Genomic DNA, 26,453 nt, shown 5'->3' with positions numbered 1-26,453 from the left:
GTGTTTTAGCTAATGACTATTGTGGTTGTTGCTAAAAAACACAAGTTCAAGAGACTAAGTACAAAAGCAAATTAATTACATACTATTCTTTTAAAATCCAAAACCAGATTTTTTCATTTATTTGGTGCATCTCAAATGTTACAAAGCATCCAAAAACATTTTCTGGCAGTCTGTTTGAACACTTTGTGACTGCAGTTAAGAGAATGGTGGTGATGCATACACTGCAGCTTGCAGGCAAGTCAAGTTCTAAGGTAGTTCACTTTATGACTGATCACAGTCTCTTATCAAGACTGACACACACTACCAGAAGTGCTACTGGATGCAGCTTGCCTGAGGTTTAAAGGTATTTTTTGTTTCATGCTACCCCCGAGAGAATGTGTTTTAGACAATAAATGCAAAGTACTAAAGAAATCAAAGTGTTTGCACTAATCTAATACTGCATTTTGAAAAAGGCTGGTCTAGATAGTATTCTTCAACTTAGGTTCCCCAGATGTTGTTGGACCAAAAGTCCCATACTCCCTAGCTACAGGCTAAGCTGGCTGGGGATGATGGGAGTTGTAGTACAACAACATCTAGGAAACTAAGGTTGAAGAACACCGGAGAAGACAGGAAAATCTGGAGTGTTCTAGAACAGTGGTTCCCAAACTTTTTTTCCTTACAGAAAACTGTTGATCCTCTTGGTGGATCACCTAATGATTTTTCTGCAAGTGGGATGTGCTATGCTAGATGCTGTATGGTTTTTAATTGTATCTTTATTGCTTCTTTTGTTTCTTATTGTATTACCATTTCTATTCCATAGCATTCAAATTGTAATGCAATAAAATACGATATAAGAAATAAAATAAGCAATAAAAGCACAATTAAAAATCAGTGTGAATATTCAATGTGGACATGCCATGGACCATCTGAATGAAGCTTGCAGATCACTGGTGGTTCATGGACCACAATTTGTGAAACCCTGTTGTAGAAGAACAGCTAAATAGCTCTCAGTCACCAGTAGAGAAATATTATTTTGAGTAGGAGCAGCAGATTGATTGGGGGGTGTGTGTTGTTCCTTGTATTATGAAGCAATCCTGGAAACTGCTGTGTGTTAATATTCATTACCGTGTTGTGCTTTAGTACATGAGAACTCCTTCTTAGTTCCCACCGCACCGTAAAAAACTAGCTAAAACTGTGTCACAAAACAGCTAGCCTCATAACACTGGAAATTATTTCTGCTGTAAAAGGAACAATCTTCCTAAACCATCCCAGTAAATGGTTCGTGAATTTCCTGGAGGGACTGGGAAGGCATGGCCTGAATGTTTTGTGACAGGAAACTTTTCACAGTTTGAAATGATTTTTTTTCTACACAAATTAATCTTAAATACAGTAAGTATTGCCACCATTTGGAGTGGTAAAAACACCATTGTTGTAGGCTCTACAACTGCCTCCCTGGCACTGGATGGCTAATCATAGGTAACAAGGACCCATCAGGGAGGATTGTAGTGGGGTCTTTGCACTAAGATGCCTTGCGGCCCTCCCAGAGATTCCTACAATATATGGGCCACAAGTTATATAAGGTGTTTCTTCAAACTGGATGTTCAGGGACAATCTGTGACAAAATCAAACTCAGGGCAACTTCCAAATAAAAAGAAATAGATAAAAGTTAAAAACAATCCTAAGTATAAAGCAAAAAAAAAAACCTGCAGTAAAACGATGCAACATAAAACATACTGGTTTTGCTGCTCTTTATTTCTTTTGTTGGGAATCCCTCTTGGTTTCTTTTAAATAACTATCTCACAATATATAAATATAGATATAAATATTATTCTCTAGAGAACATAAACACAAGTGAACAATGCATAATACTATCTGAGAATTATGAATATAAAGAGATCAGTTATATGAAATACTTTATTAAAGAACAATAACTTGAACTTTTACTTTACCATGAGAATGCCTTTTCCCTTAACATTCAGCTCTTTGGATTACCCGATCTGTTAACATTCAGTTCTTTTTAAAATGTGCTATGCCATAGGGTGCCTTGATGGTTTAGAGTAAGGCTGAGGAGTTCATTCTGAATGACATGCAATTTAAAAACAACAACACATACCCACCAGGAACCATAGAACCCTTGTTCTAAAGCAGTAACATCATAAATTAACAGGGAACAGCTGCAGCACTGGGGGACTGGAGAAGATCTGCCCTGGGAGTATCTGAGCATCTGGGTGCTTGCTTGCTTGCTCGCTCCTCTGGGTTGCTGTCTATTGAGACAGCTGAAGTCCCTGGTAAGTGCTGCAAGGCCTGCGGCCCCCTGCCTGACCCTGGCTCCAAAGGGAGGCTGCAGTTAATCTTGCAGCCTCTTGCATCAGCTACTGGCTGGGTCGGGGCATAAAAGCCCGGCTCCCCTTGGGCGGCAGGTCTGCTGCTGGCGGAGTCACCACCGAAACGGCGACACCAAAGGGGGTCTCCCATTGGGGAGCCGCTTAGGGAGTCGCAAGGGTGCTACCGCCTTCTATTTCTTTCTTTTTTTTAACCAGTCTAGAGGAGATTGGTAGTGGGGAGGGCTTGTGGAGTATATATAGTTCCTGCAAGGGGTGAGAGCCTGTGCAGTGAACTGAATGATAGGAGAAAGTTGCCAGATGCCTTCAGAGTAAGAGTCTGCAAGAGGCAGAAGGCTGATCCTCCTTGGGTGTGAGATGGGGGGGGGAGTAGATGTGCGCTGTGTGAAAGATATTGAGTGGGTCTGACTGTTTCCAATTCTCTGAGGCCTACTGGGATAACTGGTTCAGGTAGGTTTTGTTGGTGAGCTGTTGTTGGGTCCATATCATAGAAGACAAGGGCAAGGCTATCTAAGCCTTGTTCCTCGCTCCCACTCTTCCAATGGGTGGGTTCCTCCTCCACAGCTTATCTGCTGTGCCCACTGGCCTGAACTTGCTCTCTAAGGCCCAGAAAGCCTAATGAGACCTTACTAACTTAACCCAGGAAATGGGGAGCTGGCATATTGTGTGTGTGTGCATGTTCTTCCTCAGTTTGGCAAAAAAGTTGAAAAATAATGATGCACCTTATTTAACTTTTCTCATGCAAATAGAGATTTGCTGGTAGAGCCATCAGAAGCAACGTTAGGTGGCTGGCCCAGCACCTTTCTGAAGAACAGAGATTGTGTACTTGTACAATTAATTCTAGCACCTGTAGTTCAGAGATATATAGTTTCTATGTGACATGCTATCAAGCATTTCCTTATGAAAACTGATGCTTATAGGTATTAATCTAATTTTTAAAATGAAACTTCTCTTAATCGCTTTCCTGGCGTGGCAAAGGAGACCAGGGTAGTTAGTTCCAGGAAGCAGCTGCCTCAGGAGAACAGAACTTAGCATTCACGAGCTTACTGAAACATTGCACCTGTATACGGAAGCCTTTCCACACATGCACGCTGTGTATCCTGCTGGACTCACTTTTGGTGCATCTATAGCTGTGTGTGGAAATTCATTCTCAACTTTGACACGCGTTGAAACCGTGCAGGTGTTCAGTTGTTCATCATGAGAGAAACAAACCACAGAATCCACATGCAACAGTGACTTGTGAAAGGGTTTTTCTCATCAGATAATGATAAGCTTGTATGCTTTTAAAGTTGAAGAAGGATCTTTTGCCAGAAGAAAAAAAACCTACAGCATTTTTCAAACAAGGATTAAGGTAGAAAATAAATATTTTAATCACTTTGCTAGGAGGACCCTTTAAAGCCAGCAATATATTTTTTGTTCACCAGAATATCAGCCAGTTTAATCAGAAATTATACAACTTAAAAAATTTCAGAAAATGTTTTCTTGATATCACAAATGCTATTGCAAAAGATAATTATCAAAGCATTGAGGAAGTAATCTGGCTAAACAGGTAGTTCTAGATGACTCAAGCAAGTGAGCCAAACTACATGTTCTGCAGAATATGAGACCGTGACAGAGAGGGTAAAATAAAATATTTCTCCAGCTAGACTCCTCTGGCCTCACATCTGCTAATCAGTTAGATGAGCCGTTGAGATGTAGTGATTAAAGTGTTAGACTAGGGCCTGGGAGACCAGGGTTCAAATCCCCATTCAGCCATGAAGCTCACTGGGTGACCTTGGGGCAATCAATGTATTTTTCATCTTAACCTATCGCACAGGATGGTTGTGAGGATAAAATGGGAAGGGGTGTATGCCACCATGAACTCCTTGGAGGAAAGGTGGGATATAAATGTACTATGTACTATAAATGATGATGATGAAGAAGAAGAAGTGGCCAACTGATCAGAAAAAATCAGCCTTGTGCCTTTTTGTGGCTGGGTATAATTCAGTGGTAGAATACCTTTGCATGCAGAAGGTTCCAGGTTCACCCCCTGGCATCATCAATTAGGGGCCAAAGATACACTTCTCTGAAATTTACAATCCATGTAGACAATACTAAGCTAGATGGACCAATGATATGCTTTGGTTTAAGACATCTTCTTGTGATGTGCAGAAATCAACACATGCTTTTCACAGAATGTCTCTCCACCCATGCACTGGCTTAGAAGCAGGAGCTGTTAAAAAGAAAAGTTGGTAACCTTCTTTATAGCTGCCCCTAGTGTTGCCACCCCAGTGGCGTCTCTAGGGGAGTGCGGGGGGTGCGGACCGCACCAGGTGACACCATCAGAGGGGGGTGACTCTCAGCTTTAATTTAAAAAAAAAAGTTTCTAGGTGGTCCAGTTCTCGAGATATACATAAAAACGTCAGCCGCCCCCCAGTGGCATCACTAGGGGGGTGCGGACCACACCAGGTGACACCATCAGAGGGGGGTGATTCTCAGCTTTAATTTAAAAAAAAATTAAGTTTCTAGGTGGTCCGGTTCTCGAGATATACATAAAAACGTCAGCCCCCCGTTAAATCTTTTTTTAAACTACTGTATAGCACTTCATAGCTTTAACCCCACTCGTTCAGGATTGCAGCCAATCAGTGAAGTGTTTGACCTGTGGCAGTGTCTAGTAAACCTCATTGCAAGGCCAGAAAATGGTGGTTCCCCCCCCCCGTTTATCTAAAAATCTCATAAATTGGGTAAGTATATATATTTCAGTTTTTTCCCCTCTTGTGTGTAGGAGTCAGATCCTGGTCAGTGTTTTCAAAACCTTTCCAATACTTGCTTTTGTGGGGGTAAAAGCATTGCTAATGCCATATCTCCAGAGTAAATCCCATTGAATTCAATAGGATTTACTTTTGAGTAGACATGGTTATGAATGTGCTGAAAATCAATGGGACTTTGGAATGAATGTAAAAAAGAATTGTGTTTGTGTTGTCTTTCTGTCCCCCCCTCCTCCAGTCCTATTTTAAAGCAAGTAGGCAGGTCTTACTTAGGTATTACAGTTTTTATTCTGTAGGAAACGAATACTGATTTTTTTAAAACGAATACTGATTTTTCTGCAATGACCAACTGGTTTGACAATAAACTATTATATGGGCTGTATGTATTTATACATCTGCAGTGTGTGTGTGTGTAGTCTTTCCAACAACCCTGTGAGGTAGGGTTGGAAACCAAGGCAGCTCTCAACAAGAAATAAAGCCATTTAAAATCCAATAACTGTAAAGCAAGAATAAACAGTTGGAAAACAGTCTAAAGAGGCATGATTCTGAATTTTGGGTTGGGTGAATGAAGTTTATTTATTTATTATTTGATTTATATCCCGCCCTTCCTCCCAGTAGGAGCCCAGGGCGGCAAACAAAAGCACTAAAAGCACTTTAAAACATCATAAAAACAGACTTTAAAGTATATTAAAACATCTTTGAAAATATTTTTTAAAAGCTTTCAAAAAACATTTAAAAAAAAGAAAAAAGAAAAGGCTTAAAAACATATTAAAAAGCAATTCCAACACAGACTCAGACTTGGATAAGGTCTCAACTTAAAAGAACAAGTTGAAAGAACAAGTTCCTTATCACTTGAGGCTGTAGTTCTCTGCACACTTCCCAGTTTGAGTAAGCCCCGTTGAATACATTGGGACTTGCTTCTGAGTAAACAAACATCGGATTGCACTATAAATATATTTACAGATTGTGTAATTCATAAACATATCTGATAGTCATGTTTATATAAATATTTCTTCATACTGTGTCCCAATAAGTATTTGATTTCACACTATGGTTGTAGACAATTTTTTCCTCTACATTTTAAGTGTGCCCTTCTTCCTGGGGGTGGTCATGGTTCTCCGTTGTTTTCATCCTGAGGGGAGGATAGGCTGAGAGATGGTGAGTAGCACATTTAAGGTCTCTTCACCTCCCCCCCTTTTTTATTTGTATTTATTTTATATTTCTCCAATATCTTCCCCTGGCTGTTTTATGTATTTTAAATATTTTTAGATTAAATAAATAGGAAATCATAATTGTGAACCTCCCTAAAAGCAATTTACCTATCCTTATGTTTGGGCAAAGTGATGGTGTGAAGGCATGCTGGTAGAACAAGAGACCATGTTTGAGGCATGTGATAAGGTGTTTGAGGACTTTGTCACACATTACTTTTTGAGACCTGTAGATTCATGTTGGAAAGAACACGTGCACGTATTGAATGGCGGCTTGGGTGCTGTTTTTTCAGTCTACGCTGCGTGCGTAGCGAAGGTGATACATCATCTGGCAGCTAGCTTCATAACGTGAGAATGAAAAACATTTGGATCACCATTCACTTTACTTTTCTCACTATTGAGACCACTTCATATATTACTTTTTCATACACAGAAATTTAATCTTTGTATAGGAAAAAGTATTTTGTAAAATGTGAAGGACAGTGGCTGCCCAGTCAGTATAACCACTGTACAAGATCTACTCAGCCACTGTAATTATCTTTTTGTTTTAAGTGCCCTTTTGTCTGGGTCTTGGTTCAGGTGTGTATCCAACTTTGATGTGCGTATGGAAGGGGTGTGCAAGTAGTGCCCCCCCAAGTGTGGAGGCTTGGACAAACATTGTGTGATGGAAAACCAAAGTCTGTGTGAAAGTACATATTTGGGAATGCCATCAGTGTAATCCTAAACACACTTAATAAATAATGTGGAACTTGCACGTCACAAAATATTTTACGGTCATGTCCATAAGCACCAGGAGGGTAGTCTCCCAGGGGATCTTAGTCCCTCTGCTTTTTTGGGAGCAGGGTCCCTATGTCTCCAAGCATCCTACAGTCAGCATGAAAAGGGAGTGTGTTAGTCACTGAGAAGAGTCTTCTAATAGGCTTCCTTGTCTTTTCTGCAGATTGGAGCCAATCAGAGTGAAAGGAGGTGAGTCAGCCACTGAGAAGACTCTTCTCAGTTGCTAACGCTCTCCACTTTCATGCTGATTGGCTCTTAGAGATGTTTGTTGTTGTGAGAGAATGCATTAACAAAGATCTCATTCTTAATCCAGGAGCAAAAAAGGGTGTACGTGGCTGTAACTATCATGAAGGGATCCTGCAGCTCTGAATTTTCTACTAAACAACTGATAAATACCTATGTAACTTTGTGTGTGGAGACTTATTATTAAGAATCACTTTCCATAATTGTAAGGAGGTATTTCCACACGCATGCATCCCAGGCACCTAAATGAAGGGAGAGAGCAGCATAGGGACATAAGCAGGTGTCTTATTCCAGGGGTTCCCAAACCTTTCTTCTACATAGACCACTTGAAAATTGCTGAGGGTCTGAAAGTATCTGAAAATTTATTATGGGCATATGCAAGATAATTAACTCCCGTTAGTGATAACAGCAAGAATCTGAGCTGTGCGTATGATATTGTAATTTAAAGGTGTAATTTTAATTTTGCTAGTTGTTTATGTCACTACTATTGCCATTACATTCAGTGATATACGGGAATTACGATTTACGAGTAACATTAGTACAAAAAACATTACTAAGGATTCTGTATGGTCTGATACGGGAGGAGGTCCATGGGGGTGACACCATGAGTTACCGCACCAGGTGACACCAACCCTAGTGACGCCACTGTGCCACCCTTTTTCATGGCTACGCATCTAAGCCTTTAGCAGCAGCTTGATATATTAAGGAAGGGAAGGAGAGCCTGTGGTTCTGTAGATGATGCTGGCCTCCAGCTCCCATCATCCCTGACCACTGGAAATGCTGGTCAGTGGGAGTTGGAGTCCAAAAACATCTGCAAGGCCACAGGTTCTCCTCCCCGTGTATTAGGGGAACTTCCTGTCATACAGATAAAAGAGGAGGGAATGATTCAACACATCACCTGCTGTCAAAGGCACAGAAGCGGGAGAGGGGAGGATGACACCTCTTCCACCCTCATTTCTTGAAAGGGAAGCCAAGATTGTAACTTAGATTGAGGCATGTATGTGTGAAAGAAACGCTTGTGTTGTTTTCTCTTTTGCAGATGAATAAAGTAGATGAATTGCTTCTTTGCAATGTGCTTGTGGGGTTCCTTCCTGCTCCTGCTGCAGCCTGACTGGGGTGGGGCTTAGGTGCCTCTCCATTTGGGAGCGTGCTGCACTTCTGCTGGCTCCCAGCCCTGTGCTGCTGCTGCCTGCTATGTCAGACGGAGGCTGTGCTATCGGAGGCGCAGAGGCTTCCCTCGGATCCCCTTCCACACCAGCCCCACGCCACTCCTTCATGTCTGCTTCTAACCAACACAAACTCGGCGCACAACCCATCCCACCAGCCAGTCCCTTCCTCGCTTTCCCTGCACAGGCAGCTTTCCCCCCTACTAGCTCCAGCCTCAGAATGGCTCGGGAGCACCAGGATTTCAGCAGCACTGCCCTCATGCAGCAGGGCCCCTCAGAGCTTGTGGGACCATAGCCAGTGGCCCACCTGCAGACCCCCTGCCTCTGGCCCTGTTCACAAATCATAGTTCCTAATTATAATGCATAAATTGGGGTTTATTTTTATCATTAGTTAAGAAAATCCCCCCCAGAAACCTCTTTTATAGTGACCGATGCCCAACCCTTCTCCCCCACCCCCACATTTTTCTCTCCCCACCCAGTGAAATTTGTGTCACTACACTCCTGGATTTTTGGCTTATCAGAGGTGAAGTGGGATCTCTATGGTGCTGCAGAAGTTGAATCAGGGACCCCTGAATCAATTTATGGTGCCCAAGTGATCCAGTCATTTAAAATGTGCTGCACACCAGCATTTGCTAAAAGTGAAATGATCTGTAAGTTTACTATATAAGAAAAATGCCAGAGGTTGGGATAGGGGGCAGCTTTGCAACATACAAATATGTCTCTAGCTTGGTGAAACTACCAGGATCAGGAGGGAGGAGAGGGAGCTCTATCCTGACAGCAGTGTTCCACTTGTAATTGAGAGAATGATTTTACCAGTGTTCTCCAATATCAGTGCTTTAGGGGAGGGAGCAAAATGTATGTTTCTAGCTTAAAACAGATGCCACAATGGGGTGGGGGGAGAGGGCAGATCAAGCTTGTAATTGGAGAGAATGATTTTACCTGGCAACTGAACCCCTTTTAGCTCTTCCAAGCACAAAATCAAATTTAAAGGTACCTAATATAAATGCTTCTGGATATATTTATCTACTATTTGGAACATTTCTTTCCCCAAATATCTCTGCAATTGTCAGACCAATTGTCCACAAAACACTAGTGAAGTTTGTGATCATGTTTTTATCCACGTCAAAACTGCAATGGCTGCCCTTGCAGGAAAATCACAGTAGCTATTCTTTCGAAATTTGGCAGGAGTCAGAAGGTGCAACCATCCCTGCAGACTTCATTCCTTCATTCAACCTTGCCTGCAGATTTTCATGTCCAGTTACAGACATTTCCTTAAAAAAAAAAGTATTTTAAAGATACCCTGCACAAGGGTTGTAGGGTTGTAGTTGCTTCAGCTTTTCCATATACCTTACATTCAAAATGGTTTACAGTAAAGCATGAAAAAAACAACGAGAAATATAACTACACCAGCAATACATCATTATCCATTATAATAGTGAACTCAATTCTCTTGAGTGCTGCTCCTTTGATGAAACAGAAGCGTTGATGTGCATGTGCGAGAAGGAAGTCTCAGTATGGTTGGAAGGCTCCAAGGAGTGCATCAGTACAAAAAAAAACTTGAGGGGAAAAAACCCTAAGGGGTGGACCTCTTCCCCCCCCCCATAAAGATTGGGAATGCTCAGAGATCATGAAATGCTGGGTTTTGAATGGAAGGAGGTGGGAACAGAGCACTAAGTCTGATCCCTTAAGTGCTGAAGAGATCACCTCACAAGAATTTTGTCTGTAACACTTGTAAGGCTCTTCCTATTGGATTCAAAGTTAAAGGAGTCTCATTTTCCCCCACCTTCTCTCTGCCTTCTTTCCAACCATCTTCCATTCATGCCTTTATTATTAATAATTTTTTAGCTGAAAAGAAAATCCTGTACTTAAACGCATACGCACACATAACATTTTTCTCTTCTTTTCTTCCCTATTTTTTTTCTGGCTGGGAATGCAAAAATCACCCAATTTGCCAAAATGAAAGCAACATGGGGGTCAATGCCTCATTGAGGCCTGCAAGTCAGTCACCCTGTGGAGCTTGTCAAATGAAGAATAGCAGCCACAGCAGCATGGGCTTAATGGGGCTGAAGCTGAGGATCGCGGGTCATTTGCATCAGCAATATTTTAATTGGCCCACAGGTACTTAAGTGATTGGCATACTGAAATTGCTTGAGGTAGCCTTACTATGTGATGCTCAATTTCAGAAGGGTGATATTCTAATTCATGAAATATAATGGTGTGCATTAATTCTGTAGCGCAGCTGCAAAATGTTAAGTCATGGGAGTTTTCACTGCAGATTTCTCATGCCTCTGTGTCAGTTCTACAAATTGGACCACTGAGATGTAATTCTTTTTTTTCTCCTAGCAATGCAAAATAGGGGGAGGGGAATTAAATAGTTACATCTACTACGGCCTCATTCTTCTATAGGTGACTTACGTACTTGATTTTCAGTACTCGAAACATTTTTGATAGTTTTGAAAACAGTTGGATCCAAATTGAGTACATGCTTGCTGTGTTCTTGCTATTACAGATCACATTAACTATTTAGATTAACTATTAGATTATTTAAATATTTGGATTTTTCGTGTTGGGCACATCTTGCCTGACAGAGGCATCAATTTTTTGTTGTTGTTGTTTTAACTGCAGTGATATTTTGGAATGGTTGCAAATAAACAGATTGTTGTGTCTGAGCCATTGAACAAACCTGTACGAAAGGCAATCCCAGCTTTGAGGACTTCATAGCCTAAGGCTGTGTTCCTCGCTGACAGCAGGTGCTCAGTGCAACATAGTTCTGTGTCAACTAAGGCTACTTTTAAAAAGTAACAGTATGGATAGATAACTGCTACTACTGACAGTAATTCAAGGAAATAATTATATCCTTTAGGCATGTGTTTTAATTGTTTTCCTCCTAACATAATTGTCTTCCATCTGAAACTAAAATAACACCTAAGGGCTATGCTAGACATAACACTGACAGGCAGATGTGTGTAAACCAGGTGTGTGTAAGCAGGGGTAGGGTGCACAGGTGAGAAGTGCCTAACTCAGGTGTGGGAAACCTGTGACCCTCCAGATGTTGCCAAACTATAACTTCCATCATCCCTGGGCTAATGACTGAGGCTGATGGGAGTTGTAGTTCAGCAAAATCTGGATGGCTGCAGGTTCTTATCTCTGACCTAACATTCTAACATCGGTGGTGGAGAACATCTCTATTGGCCTTCCGAACTTTCCCCAGGCCACTCCCTCCACACCCCAAGCTTCACACCCCAAGTGTTTTGGCCTGGCTGGAACTCTGACAGTGTGTTTTGCTTGCGTGGAGGATAGAGGGAAAGTGTATAGAAACTAGCCATCTATTAAAGGTAGCATTTATATTTGTTGTTTTGCCTCTTGCCCCACTCAGCACTGGCACGTGGCCCTCGGGAGATTGCCCAAAAGGGAATGTGGCCCTCAGGCTGAAAAACGTTCCTCACCCCTGCTGTAAAGAGGCCCACCTCCTCAAGTGCTTTTCTGGCAGTCAGGCTTGCTTCTGTTATTGAAATCCGCTTGAGGGGAAAATGTTGGGCTGGGGGTGGGGGTGAGAAGGCAGGATTTGAATAGGTACTTTGATGAGAAGGTTGTATCTTCACTTGTTCACACTCTTCTTATAAAACAGGGCTCACAGACATGCACATCTTCATCATTATAATTTCTATCCTATTCTGTTGATGTGCTCGGAGAAGCTGATAGCACAGATAAAGTGTAATCATAAATTATAATAGAAATAAATGGTTAACTAAAAGCAACAATAGAATACATGCTTTGTACATGATTGAGACAGATTTTGGTTTAAACAGACTGGTCTGCTTCCGTTATATCTCATTTACGTTGTTCATATGCATTCCTTCTTAGCCTTGCCCCTGTCTTTCCTACCTTCTCATTGTTGAGCCGTTGTGAATTTGGTTAGATTCATGCATGAATGCTCATTGATTTATCACAGCTAAACATATGAACTGTCACCATGGATTTTGCTTGAGGTGCTATGAAAGCTTTTCCTTTTGCGGGGGCATCTGCGATGAATACTTTGCACATGGAAGTCATTGCCTGAAGTCGCAGTGTTTATATAAACTTGCCCTTATGGGTCATGGGACAAATGTATGCACCCAGCAATCTTCTTTGTATGGTAGAGGAACAGATGTGCATACGTCTTCGGTGAACCTAATGGTAATGTACGAGGCTGTCTGTGCACATACCTGATTTGCATCTGATTTGTTCTTCTGTTTGAAGTGAGATAACTGTGCATGCAGGCCTCCGCACATTACCTGTGTGTAGTACAGAGTTATGCAATGCTCACCTGCTCTTCTACCAAGCTAAGAGGATGGCCATTCAGGTAAATATGTCTATTCACAAATATGTATATCATACAGGTCAAAGATCTATTTTTGGACCTGTGATTGGCTGCAACTATCTGTTAAATGTACACTTGGTGACAAACCTGGGTTTACTTCTGTATAATGGCCCTTATACTGCCTCCACTAATGCTGCCTTTGGTGTTTCTTTCAGCTCCTTAGGATGACAATAGCTAAACAGAGGCTTGGAGATGAGGAGGTTGGGGCACGCCACTTTGCATCACATGAGCGTGAAGACCTCGTCCAGCAATTGGAGAAAGCACGAGAACAAGTACTTAATAATGAGCATGACTTGTAATTGTGTATCCATTCCTTAAACCTGTAGTAAAGATTAATAACTCTTGAGTGCTTTGTAGAAGAGATAACAGAAGAATGTAAGAGGAGTCCTGCTGGATCAGACCAGGCATCACCTGGTCCAGCATCTGTTACCTACAGCATCCAATTGGATGCCACCCAGAAGCATGGCATGAATTCCATGGCATGGCATGGCATGAATTCCTCCCCTGTTGTAGTGCTCCCACAAGTGGTATTCAGTTAACTGTCTAGGGTAGTAGAAAAAGGGAATGTGGTTGAGATGAACCCTAAGTTATCCCCCTGTCTGCGGCTTACCTCTGCATAGCTGCCTCCCCTTGTCTCAGCCAGGCTCCATACTGGAACTGTGTATGGCGGTCAGAAAAAAGTGCTTGGTGAGAGTGGCTGTTGGGGGAAGTGTTCTGAACTCCTCCCCTGCATACCTCTTTTCTTCTCCCCTCCTTCAGTTGACATGACTGCTGGAGATCAGGGTTTAAATATATGGATCTGCCACTGCTTGTTTGAACCAATGGGACATATCTGGGCAACTTTATTTTGCAGTGTTGGCTGTAAGGGGAGGTGTAATCAAGTTATTAGCTTCTCTTTTGAAAAGCTTTGCTTGCAGAAGCAATTTTTTACATAGGTTAATATAATCTTCATTAGACTATAGTCATGCTTTTGACTTTGGCTTTTTTGTCAGATTGAGACTCTGCAGCATGATCTTCAAGCAGCATTGGATGAACTACAGGATGTAAAAGAGGAGCGCTCTTTTTACCAAGATAAGTCTGACAGATTAAACCAAGAGCTTAACTATGTTCTTGGGGGGCATGTAAACCGCATTATCGACATCGATGCTCTTTGTATGGAGAACAGGTGAGCTTGTTTCAAAATGGTTATAACTTCTCCTGACTATATATAATTCACAATGGATACGCCAAGACTTCTGTTGCTGCTACCATATTGCAGTTCTAAATGTTAGTTAAAAACTAATAAGATACTCTGAGAGACTTTGAAGCCACACCTGTACCTCAGAAATAAGCAGGTTTGGTACTACTATGAAATCTGACTTTCATGGCTTTTCTCCAGAGAAGTTTGATAATTGTTGTTTTATGAGGGTGCTAACAGCACTTCATCCTCTCAGTCCAACACCTTAACCACTACATCCCACTAGCTCTAACCACACTGTTTATCCAAGAAAACTCAGCTTATTAGTGCATCTAGCCCCACTTGCTGGTTTGCCAAACAAACTACCTTTGTAGGCAAGGGCGGGGGGCAGGCTGGTGACAATAGACGCTCTGAGGAATGGCCCAAGAGCCTTAAAGGTTAATGCCTAAAAGGCTTCTGCCAGCCAGTACACCCTGCTTGCCAATTTCTCTTGCTTTTTCACACCACTGGGTTGTGTGCAACTATGTCCTACTCAGAGTAGACCAATTGAATTACTGAACCTAAGTTAGTTGTGTGTGTTAATTTCAGTGCGTCTATTTTGAATCAGAATCGACTTGAAGGCAGTACATTTACATAGCACTGAATATCACCCATTAACGGACAGGGCTGCTTGATGGCAAGCCCCTTATGAGATGTGCCTGAACTTCTGTGGACTTGTTTTGTAATGGGCTGAGGAAGGGATGGGGTGAGTGAACTCTTGAGTTCACCATTGAACTTGAGCCCCCTCGTTCCTTCAGCTGCCAATTTATTAAAGTCCTTAACAGCTTGGGACCAGTTTACTTGAAGGATTGTCTTACCCATATGTGCCCACTTGACTACTTCTATATGTGGACCTGGCACTTTTATAAGTGGCACACAGTGTCCGTTCTGCACTTGCAAGGAATCAGTCCTTAATTTTGGCAGCCCCTACACTCTGGAACTCCCTGCCCATTGATATTAAGCAGATGCCTTTGCTGTATTGTTTTTGGCATCTGCTAAAAACTTCTTTTTTAAGACAAGCCTACCCAGACTTGTAAATTTGACATACATTTTAGCATGTGATTTTATGACGTTATGTACATTTTTTAAACTGCTAATTATACTTATGTTTTGAAAGTGTTTAGGCTAACTTGTTTTATTATTTATCAATATTTTAATGTATATTTTAAGTAAATCATGTATTGATTTTTGATTATTAAGCCATATATAAATCCTGTTCATTAATTAATTAAGTCCCAAACTTCAGATGTTTCACTATCTGTGCATTACTTTCTGTAGTGAAGCTTGTGAACCCTTTAAAATGCTTCCATGGATAATAAATTTCATGAGAATAATATATTACAATCTGTTTTCTGACTTTCCAGATACCTTCATGAGCGATTAAAGCAAATTCAAGAAGAGGTCAACATTCTCAAATCAAATATTGTGAAGTATAAGGTGAATTTTTGGGTTTTTGTTTCGTGATATAATATGCTATACTTTTTTACTTGCATTTCTGCATTTGTTTTCCATCTTGTCGCACATTCAGATAGTTGATTTGAAGATAGATTAAGTCTTTCACAAGATGGAGACCGACGGCTGCTTCTTTTCCATGTTAATAAAGAGCTGTTGGGTGATTTTAGTAATTAACCTCTTTTCTTTTACATAACTTTTTCAACATCATATGTTCTGCTAGTATTGGAAAGCATGATTACTTATGATTAAAATATATTTCATTTGCTTATTAGAAAAGATAATTTCAGTTAGCATTATTCCCTGTGAGAATGCAATTGCTATAGAAGAAATTGCTACGAACAATTCCTGAATACCTCATGAGTCACCCAAATGTTTTTAGATGATTTCCCCCCTCAACAATGAAATGATTTATCTGTCAAGTTTAGTTGAAAGCAACTCTTAATATTGCTTATGTGTTCTAAAAATGGCACTTTTATTGTAATATAGTGCAATACTTATTTTAAATTAATATCCATGTTCAAAATTCATGGCATAATGGACCAGGATTCTCTGTACAAGCCGCATTTAAATGAATAGGAGCTGTGCAAATATGCTGCTATGCGCACATGTGGTTCATTGTGTGGTAAAATACGTGTCTGTGTCCACCCTTTGTAATGTTCTGCCAGGTAGGGAGGAAAATTATACCACTCCCTAGATGCTTCCATGGATTTTTAAACTCTTTCTCTATGTACCCCTTTTTTCTATTTAAGTTGGGTATGAATCTGTAATAAAATTCTGTTCCTCTTGGTTAACTTTAAAGGCAACATAGCTGTTGTGATAAGTTGTTCATTGCTAAATGGTTATAGATATTCACACAACTTTTTTTTTACAGATTTAGGCACTTGGACAAACTGGGAGACCAAAGGCTGATTTCCTAATTTCTCAGTCTAATCAAATGTTTTGTCAATATTATCTACCAAACAACCCTTTCCTTATAAACTAAAATAAATCAATATTTCTTGATTGGTTTCTGTTTATTTTAGAATGCACTAGAGAGAAGGAAAAATTCCAAACCTCACAGCAAGTCAAATAGCAGCGCACTAACTGGAGTCCTTTCTGCAAAGCAAGGTACTGCATTGATTTTTGTCTATCCTTTCCTTTCTAAAGCTAAGAACTGCTATCCTGGGGCTTCAGTGAAAACAGGAAAGATTTTGCTCCCAGAAGGAATAAACTGTTAGTTCAACCCCCTGATTCCTCTCACAAATCAGGACAGATCTAGACGTTACAAGAAACCAGGTAGTTTTTCCAGGTCTCTTTCTTCTTTCTTCCTCGTTGGATCTATCATAAGACAACATGTGATATGTCATCACGTTGTCCATTTTCCAGTTCTTGCCTCACATCATTGACTGGCAGAGGTCAGAAATTCACAACGCAATGACAGCGTCTCTTAATGTGTTTATCCTTGGTGATCCATGGAAGGGCTCTGTGCCTCTTGTAACATTTTTATCCTCTGATACCAAGCAGATTGTAGGAAGGGGCAGGTTGGTTTGTTGGTACTTTTCCAAACAGTAGTTCTGGTCTCTCTAGAGACATTTTGAGAGCATCAAAGAAAATGGCTGTATTTTACAATAGGCACTAAGCTTGGTATAATCTTTGGGTTCAGAAATAATATACAGTATAGACTGCACTGATACTGTCTATATGACTATATCATGTTTGTAGAGAATCTATTGGAATATTAATGTATTCATGTGTGTTCAAAATATTGCAATAACTGTGAAATAACATTTATCCATAGCCTATCAAAATGTTGAATCATATTTTAATAGACTATGCAGATACATAAGCTGACAGTTATTGTAGTATTTTGTTTCCCTTTTCTGTTTGATAAGTATTTATTTTGGGGTATGTATATTTTCAAATGTTATATTTTAAATATTAATAAATGCATTTAAAAAATATTAAGACTTGCACCCCAAACTAGTTGTCTCACGGCCCTTTTTGCTTTGGAAAGAAGCTTCCATGCATGAATAAACACCAGGGCCTTGGATAACCTTAAGAAAATCTGTCTGGTCAAGAGGTGCTGTGTAGTATGTAGTCTGACCTAATCTCATACTTAGAAAATCCACATTTTTCCCAGAGCAGTGTGGGAATATACCTGGAGGTGGTGTGTAAACCAAGGCCCGGAGTCTCTCTCTCTCTCTCTGTTTGCCAAGGTTGTAAATGTATCTGTGCTTTACAAAGTTCTTCCTACTGGGGAAGAAGATTGCTTCACCAGTCCCTGCACAGAAGTAATGTGTTGCAAATGTAATGGTCCTCCTAAAGAGTCACCATCTTTATGAGATAGCACACTGTGTTTTTTATTCTGGTGGATGAAGGGGTAGCAGTAATAATGAACATGATTTGATTTTTTTTCCAGATGTCAATTGATTTGTCATTTCCAGACTTCTATATCTATGAACCTAAATTTATTTTCTTTTGTTTCAAATTTTGTAGTCCAAGAGCTGTTATCAGAGGATCATGGGTGTAGCCTACCTGCCACACCACAGTCCATTTCTGATCTTAAATCTTTGGCTACTGCTTTACTAGAGACAATCCACGAGAAAAACATGGTCATTCAGCATCAGAGGCAAACCAACAAGTAGGTATTTTTGCTAGCAATTAAACAAAGCACTTAAGTGCAATTGTTTTGTCATTGTCTAATGTATCAGCTAAAAATTTTGAGAAATGTATTTTGCTGATATAATTATAATCATTATTATTAGCATAATGTATGTATATGGTGCTTTACAAATCTTTGCCCTGAGGAGCTTACATTCTAAAATTCAGCACAAGGGAAATCACAGAGAAATAGGAAGGGCTCAAAGGTGGGGTGAACAAGGAAGGAATTTATAATTATTTCATTTACACATGCTTAGGTTTGTGACTAAATTATTGTAAATGCAATAATTATAAATTATCTTGTGAGTGTTGGGATCAGCAGAGGGGGCCCTTTTGGTAGTTCCGCCACCCTTGGAAGCTTGAGGGGTGATGGCCCGAGAAAGGGCTTTCTCTGTGGTGGCTCCTAAGTTGTGGAACTCCCTCCTCACTGAGGTGCGCCTGGCAACTTTGTTTTATAGTTTTAGGTGAATGCTGGAGATGCGTCCCTTTAGCTGGCCTTTGACACCTGAGATGTATATTTTTAGGACCCACCCTATTTTGTGATTTTTAGGCTGTTTTTTTACTGATTTAATGCTGTATTTTAAAATTGTTGTAACTCACCCTGGGACCTTTGGGTGAAGGGCGGGTTAATAATAATAATAATAATAATAATAATAATAATAATATAGTCAGGAAGGGTGTTGAAGCTAAGGAGCTGTGATACGTCATCGTTTCATAATATGTTACTGAAACATATTAACTTTAGATTCTGAACATCACTCAGTACTTTGGCTTGATAATTATGAACATAAGAACATAAGAAGAGCCTGCTGGATCAGGCCAGTGGCCCATCTAGTCCAGCATCCTGTTCTCACAGTGGCCAACCAGGTGCCTGGGGGAAGCCCGCAAGCAGGACCTGAATGCAAGAACACTCTCCCCTCCTGAGGCTTCCGGCAACTGGTTTTCAGAAGCATGCTGCCTCTGACTAGGGTGGCAGAGCACAGCCATCATGGCTAGTAGCCATTGATAGCCCTGTCCTCCATGAATTTGTCTAATCTTCTTTTAAAGCCGTCCAAGCTGGTGGACATTACTGCATCTTGTGGGAGCAAATTCCATAGTTTAACTATGCGCTGAGTAAAGAAGTACTTCCTTTTGTCTGTCCTGAATCTTCCAACATTCAGCTTCTTTGAATGTCCACGAGTTCTAGTATTATGAGAGAGGGAGAAGAACTTTTCTCTATCCACTTTCTCAATGCCATGCATAATTTTATACACTTCTATCATGTCTCCTCTGACCTGCCTTTTCTCTAAACTAAAAAGCCCCAAATGCTGCAACCTTTCCTCGTAAGGGAGTCGCTCCATCCCCTTGATCATTCTGGTTGCCCTCTTCTGAACCTTTTCCAACTCTATAATATCCTTTTTGAGATGAGGCGACCAGAACTGTACACAGTATTCCAAATGCGGCCGCACCATAGATTTATACAATGGCATTATGATATCGGCTGTTTTATTTTCAATACCTTTCCTAATTATCGCTAGCATGGAATTTGCCTTTTTCACAGCTGCTGCACACTGGGTTGACATTTTCATCGTGCTGTCCACTACAACCCCGAGGTCTCTCTCCTGGTCGGTCACCGCCAGTTCAGACCCCATGAGCGTATATGTGAAATTAAGATTTTTTGCTCCAATATGCATAATTTTACACTTGTTTATATTGAATTGCATTTGCCATATTTCTGCCCATTCACTCAGTTTGGAGAGGTCTTTTTGGAGCTCTTGGCAATCCCTTTTTGTTTTAACAACCCTGAACAATTTAGTGTCATCAGCAAACTTGGCCACTTCACTGCTCACTCCTAATTCTTGGTCATTAATGAACAAGTTGAAAAGTACAGGTCCCAATACCGATCCTTGAGGGACTCCACTTTCTACAGCCCTCCATTGGGAGAACTGTCCGTTTATTCCTACTCTCTGCTTTCTGCTTCTTAACCAATTTCTTATCCACAAGAGGACCTCTCCTCTTATTCCATGACTGCTAAGCTTCCTCAGAAGCCTTTGGTGAGGTACCTTGTCAAACGCTTTTTGAAAGTCTAAGTACACTATGTCCACTGGATCACCTCTATCTATATGCTTGTTGACACTCTCAAAGAATTCTAATAGGTTACTGAGACAGGTCTTTCCCTTGCAGAAGCCATGCTGGCTCTGCTTCAGCAAGGCTTGTTCTTCTGTGTGCTTAGTTAATCTAGCTTTAATAATACTTTCTACGAGTTTTCCAGGGACAGAAGTTAAGCTAACTGGCCTGTAATTTCCGGGATCCCCTCTGGATCCCTGTTTGAAGATTGGCGTTACATTTGCCACTTTCCAGTCCTCAGGCACGGAGGAGGACCCAAGGGACAAGTTACATATATTAGTTAGCAGATCAGCAATTTCACATTTGAGTTCTTTGAGAACTCTCGGGTGGATGCCATCCGGGCCTGGTGATTTGTCAGTTTTTATATTGTCCATTAAGCTTAGAACTTCCTCTCTCGTTACCACTATTTGTCTCAGTTCCTCAGAATCCCTTCCTGCAAATGTTAGTTCAGGTTCAGGGATCTGCCCTATATCTTCCACTGTGAAGACAGATGCAAAGAATTCATTTAGCTTCTCTGCAATCTCCTTATCGTTCTTTAGTACACCTTTGACTCCCTTATCATCCAAGGGTCCAATTGTCTCCCTAGATGGTCTCCTGCTTTGAATGTATTTATCGAATTTTTTGTTGTTGGTTTTTATGTTCTTAGCAATGTGCTCCTCAAATTCTTTTTTAGCATCCCTTATTGTCTTCTTGCATTCCTTTTGCCAGAGTTTGTGTTCTTTTTTATTTTCTTCATTCGGACAAGACTTCCATTTTCTGAAGGAAGACTTTTTGCCTCTAAGAGCTTCCTTGACTTTGCTCGTTAACCATGCTGGCATCTTCTTGGCCCTGGCGGTACCTTTTCTGATCTGCGGTATGCACTCCAGTTGAGCTTCTAATATAGTGTTTTTAAACAACTTCCAAGCATTTTCGAGTGATGTGACACTCTGGACTTTGTTTTTCAGCTTTCTTTTTACCAATCCCCTCATTTTTGTGAAGTTTCCTCTTTTGAAGTCAAATGTGACCGTGTTGGATTTTCTTGGCAATTGGCCAGTTACATGTATGTTTAATTTAATAGCACTGTGGTCACTGCTCCCATTCGGTTCAACAACACTTACATCTTGCACCAGGTCCCGGTCCCCACTGAGGATTAAGTCCAGGGTTGCCGTCCCTCTGGTCGGTTCCATGACCAACTGGTCTAGGGAATAGTCATTTAGAATATCTAGAAACTTTGCTTCTTTGTCATGACTGGAACACATATGCAGCCAGTCTATGTCCGGGTAGTTGAAGTCACCCATTACTACCACATTTCCTAGTTTGGATGCTTCCTCAATTTCATATCTCATCTCAAGGTCTCCCTGAGCATTTTGATCAGGGGGATGATAGATCGTTCCCAGTATTAAGTCCCTCCTGGGGCACGGTATCACCACCCACAACGATTCTGTGGAGGAGTCTGCCTCTTTTGGGGTTTCGAGCTTGCTGGATTCAATGCCTTCTTTCACGTATAGAGCGACTCCGCCACCAATACGTCCTTCCCTGTCCTTCCGATATAGTTTATATCCAGGGATAACCGTATCCCACTGGTTTTCTCCATTCCACCAGGTCTCCGTTATGCTCACTATATCAATGCTCTCCTCTAAGACCAAGCACTCCAGTTCTCCCATCTTGGTTCGCAGGCTCCTAGCATTAGCGTACAGGCACTTGTAAGCAGTGTCTCTCTTCAAGTGTCTTTGGCACTTGTGGTTAGGCCTGTGGTAATTTTGCTCTTCTGAATTTATATCCTGTGCCCCTGCTGTCACAATGTCTACTTCTAGGCCTACCCCTTTTAAAATTTCATCATTTCTTTGGTTTTTATCCCAGGGGGGAAGTTTATTCTGAACCAGACCTTTCTCAGCTCCTGTCGGGTTTCCCCCCTCAGTCAGTTTAAAAGCTGCTCTTCTACCTTTTTAATTTTAAGTGCCAGCAGTCTGGTTCCATTCTGGTTCAAGTGGAGCCCGTCCCTTTTGTACAGGCCCGGCTTGTCCCAAAATGTTCCCCAGTGCCTAACAAATCCAAACCCTTCCACCCGACACCATCGTCTCATCCACGCATTGAGACTGCGAAGCTGGGCCTGTCTGGCTGGTCCTGCGCGTGGAACCGGTAGCATTTCAGAGAAAGCCACCTTGGAGGTCCTGGCTTTCAGCATCCTACCTAGCAACCTAAATTTTGCTTCCAGGACCTCACGGCTGCATTTCCCCATGTCGTTGGTGCCAACGTGCACCACGACCACTGACTCCTTCCCAGCACTGTCTACCAAACTATCTAAACGACGGGTGATATCCGCAACCTTCGCACCAGGCAGGCAAAACACCTTGCGGTCTACACCCCCATCACACACCCCACTGTCTATGTTCCTAATTATCGAATCACCCACTACAAGGATCCCTCCACCCCCTGGAGATATATCCTCGGCACGAGAGGATAGCTGCTCATCCCCCAAGGAATGGGTCCCTTCTAAGGGATCGTTTCCCTCCTCCTCAGCTGGATGCTCTCCTTCCCCGAGACCATCGTTGTCCATGATAGCAGGAGAGCTATCATCGTTGGAGTGGGACACAGCTATAACGTCCCTGAAGGCCTCCTCCACACACCTCTCTGCCTCTCTCAGCTTTTCCATATGGATATGTACAGTTCTATTAGCATGACAGAAGAATTCAAATGAAGGCAAAATGTCTTTGTTAACAATGCACAACTTGGCAGTGGTACCCCAAGTGTGGAAAAACTCCTGAGGGAGCTTTGCCTGGCATCAACTCTGTTATCCTTTAGGTGCAGAGCAAAATTTTTTTTATTCAATTTGACATTTTAAACAGCTTGAACATTTTAAGATCTGATTTTTAAGATCTGACTTTCTACATCAATCTGCTTTTTTTAAAAAAACCTGCATAAAAATCCCCATTTAAATATGTATTTTAACAATATTTTCTCTCAAAGTACATATTTTTTTCATTTTTCTCTCAAATATGCATTTTTAAATGGTAGGGTTTTGTTATTTTTTACCCCAAGAGCTACACTGGAACATTCAGGTAGTTTCAGTCAACACATTAGCGTGAGAAGTGTGGATTAGGTCAGGTCACACTGGAATTCACAAAAACTGAATTCCTCGAACATCCCTAAGTACAATTACTAGTAAATTGTAGTGAACTAATTAATGCTGAATAGTCATTGTTATAATATTAGGTCAAGCAAATTGCATTTCTGGGGAGATGATGATTGCAGGATGTTAAAATATTTTGACAAAAAAAGGTTTTGTCAAGTAAAGAAAATATTTAAATAAAAGTAACACCGAAGAGAATTTTTTTTAAAAAGGATTCAAATTCTATTATTCTGATAGCTTGGATTTTGTAGTGTGAACAAATGAAGTTGCCTTATTCATTGGTCCACTATGCTCCGTGCCATCTACTCTGCCTGGGTCTCGGGCAGGGTTCTGTCCCTGCTCTTCCACACCTGAGATCCTTTTTTAACTTGAAATACCACCTGGGCTGCTTTCACATGTGGGAGTTACTGCATCAGTTTTGTGGATTAAAATGGTAGCACTTCTGTCCCAATTTCTAAACACACCATGGCTTTTTCCTTTGATATCCCAGCATTTTGTGCAAATATGTTTTGCGCTGCTGCAATGAACAATATCTTGTTTTTGTCCCTCACCTGTTATACACATGCGCACTGTAGTTCCATAATCCACTGTGCGAGTTAGCATGGCCTTCTCCCCCTCCCATCTTTGCTGGTGTGTGCAGATATACTGGTAGTTCCTCAGCTACAGAGTGTGGTTGAGCTTCTTAAAAAAAGGAGTTTATACTTTTATTAAATGTCATTCAGCTCTGTCTTCAGGCTTTGATGTTGTTTTAAAAACAACAGTCCAAAACAGATTAATCCACTTGATGAGGCAGAGGCAGAAACGGAGAAATTTGATCCTCCTCTCTGTGAGGAAACATTTTTTGAGGAGATGTGCCCTCATTAGGGAGATGCAAAGGCGGTCCAGGATTACAGTCAGTGAGTAATCTTGTTGCCCTCAAAGATCTAGAACTTGGCTCTGTGAAAAGACCCTTCTCCCTTTAGCATCTGATGTTATTTTTGTGAGGTGTCTGGACACAGGGGTGTGTGTGGGATAAGGAGGAAGGGGAACCTGCTACCCACTCATTCACTGGAATACCGGTACAATTTTCATTAGAAAAAAATTGAAGCATGCCTAAAGGGTGGGAATGTACTGCTTGCTGGCATGCCTTTCACGTGAGCAGCTGTAGCTAGAGCAAAACTCCCATGATTTTCTGGGTTCCGAAGCTTGCAAATGAATTATATCTGGAATCATTTATCATGGAAATGAGTGCTAAATTTCTGCTATATTCCACTAGATTTCCAGAACTAGCTTTTATATCATGTAAAAGATCAAATAAAATGGGCAAATTACCAGGTAAAAAATTGTCAGAATAACAGAATAAAGTGCAGCGTTAAAGTAGCCCTGGTTGCATCTGGAACCTCCTACATGCAAAGTGTTTGCTCCACCATTAAGTAAATATTGTTCCTTTTGCACTTATACCATGCTTCCGTTGCAAAGGCAAACATTCACATTCTAATATTTTTAGTTTCTCAAATTATTAAAAGAGGATATCATCTAAATTTGGCTTCAATAAAGGAATTTTTCATTGCACTCCAAAAACTCACAAACCGGAAGATTGGTCAAAAGAACCCGCAACTTTTACAAGCTTTTGGCACACTCGAGGCTGGCGCCCCTGGTCACATCCTTGCCAACCCCATCAGTGGTCACCAAAGCTCCCCTGCTCCCCCCCCCCACTGGTTGCCAAAGCTCCCACTGGCCCTTCTTGGGTCATCAGAGCTCCCCCTTTTGTAAGCGTGACACTTACAAATTTATATATGAAGAAAGTAAGAACACAGCTGCAGCACAAGGGACTGAGGAAGACCTGCCCTGGGAGTGAGTATCTGGCATCTGGGTGCTTGCTATTAGCTCCTTTGGGCTGCTGTCTGTCCAGACAGCTGAAGTCCATGGTAAGTGCTGCAAGGACTGGGACCCCCTGCCTGGCCCTTGCTCCAGAGAGAGACTGCAGTTAATCTCACAGCCCCTTGCAACAGCTGCTGGCTGGGCCAGGAGGCATAAAAGCCCAGCTGCCCTTGGGTGGCACGTCTGCTGCCGGCGGGGTCACCACCAAAGGGGCGACACCAAAGGGGGTTGCCCCTTAGGGAGTCCCGAGGGCGAGGGTGCTACCCCCTTTCTATTACTTTTTTTAAATTTTGTTTTCTGTTAAACCAGTCTAGAGGAGATTGGTGGTGGGGAGGGCGTGTGGTGCATGTGTAGTTCCTGCACAGGGTGGAAGCCTGTGCAGTGAACTGAATGAGTCGCCAGATGCCTTCAGAGTGAGAGTCTGTAACTGGCAGAAGGCTGGCCCTCCCTGGGTGTGAGACAGGAGGGGGAGTAAATGGGCCTTGTGTGAAAAGTTTGAATGGGTGTGACTGTTCCCAATCCTCGCAGAGGCCTACTGGGATAATTCGCTCCGGCAGGGTTTGTTGGTGGGCTCGTGTTGGGCCCATATTAGGTGTTTAGGAGGAGTCTTAGTATGCTGGAACATGGGTGATGCCACCCCAATTTCAGTGATTACGGGCAGAGGGAAATATAGCCATGGGGAGGTGGTGAATTACCCGAGAAGGCGAAGGCAAGGCTATCTGCGCCTTGTTCCTTGCTGCCACTTCTCTCATGGATTGGTTCCTCATTGCTCATCTCCTGTGCCCACTGGCCTGTGTGTGTTGTTGTTTAATGCCAGATCGGTACATAATAAGCCCACTCTCATCCATGACTTGATTGTGGAGGAAGGTGCCAATTTGGTGTGTATTACCGACACCTGGGTGGGTGAGCTTGGAGGGGTTGATCTGACCCAGCTTTGCCCACCTGGACACTCACTACAGCACCAGCACAGGCTGCAGGGACAGGGGGGAGTTGCTGTGATCTACAGAACTTCCATCTCTGTCACCAGGAAACCACTCTGTCTTGGAGCTGGCTGTGAGGGCCTTCACCTGGTGTTGGGCCAAGGAGACAGTAAACTAGGGTTGCTGCTGGTGTACCATCCACCCTGCTGCCCAGCAGCTTCTCTGACAGAGCTGGTGGAGGTCATCTCGACTTTGGTGTTGGAGGAGCCCAGAACGATAGTGCTGGGTGATTTCAATGTCCATGCTGAGGCTGCCTCTAGTGTTC

At 41.8% G+C, this 26,453-nt stretch overlaps 1 protein-coding gene across 2 annotated transcripts in view; it reads left to right on the top strand.

Annotated features, from left to right (window-relative positions):
- Positions 1-26,453, top strand: part of CCDC149 (coiled-coil domain containing 149) — a 79,221-nt gene that overhangs the window by 26,464 nt on the left and 26,304 nt on the right. For both annotated transcript variants that reach the window (XM_061583199.1, XM_061583200.1), the window contains exons 5-9: positions 12,978-13,094; positions 13,815-13,987; positions 15,403-15,475; positions 16,516-16,600; positions 17,969-18,113. In XM_061583199.1, the coding sequence (XP_061439183.1) occupies positions 12,978-13,094; positions 13,815-13,987; positions 15,403-15,475; positions 16,516-16,600; positions 17,969-18,113 (593 nt within the window). The remainder of the gene's footprint in view (positions 1-12,977; positions 13,095-13,814; positions 13,988-15,402; positions 15,476-16,515; positions 16,601-17,968; positions 18,114-26,453) is intronic.

The sequence above is a fragment of the Rhineura floridana genome, chromosome 9 (assembly GCF_030035675.1).
Source record: "Rhineura floridana isolate rRhiFlo1 chromosome 9, rRhiFlo1.hap2, whole genome shotgun sequence".
Taxonomy (NCBI): Eukaryota; Metazoa; Chordata; class Lepidosauria; order Squamata; family Rhineuridae; genus Rhineura; species Rhineura floridana.
Note: the sequence above shows the minus strand (reverse complement) of the source record. Positions and strands in the feature narration are given on the sequence as shown.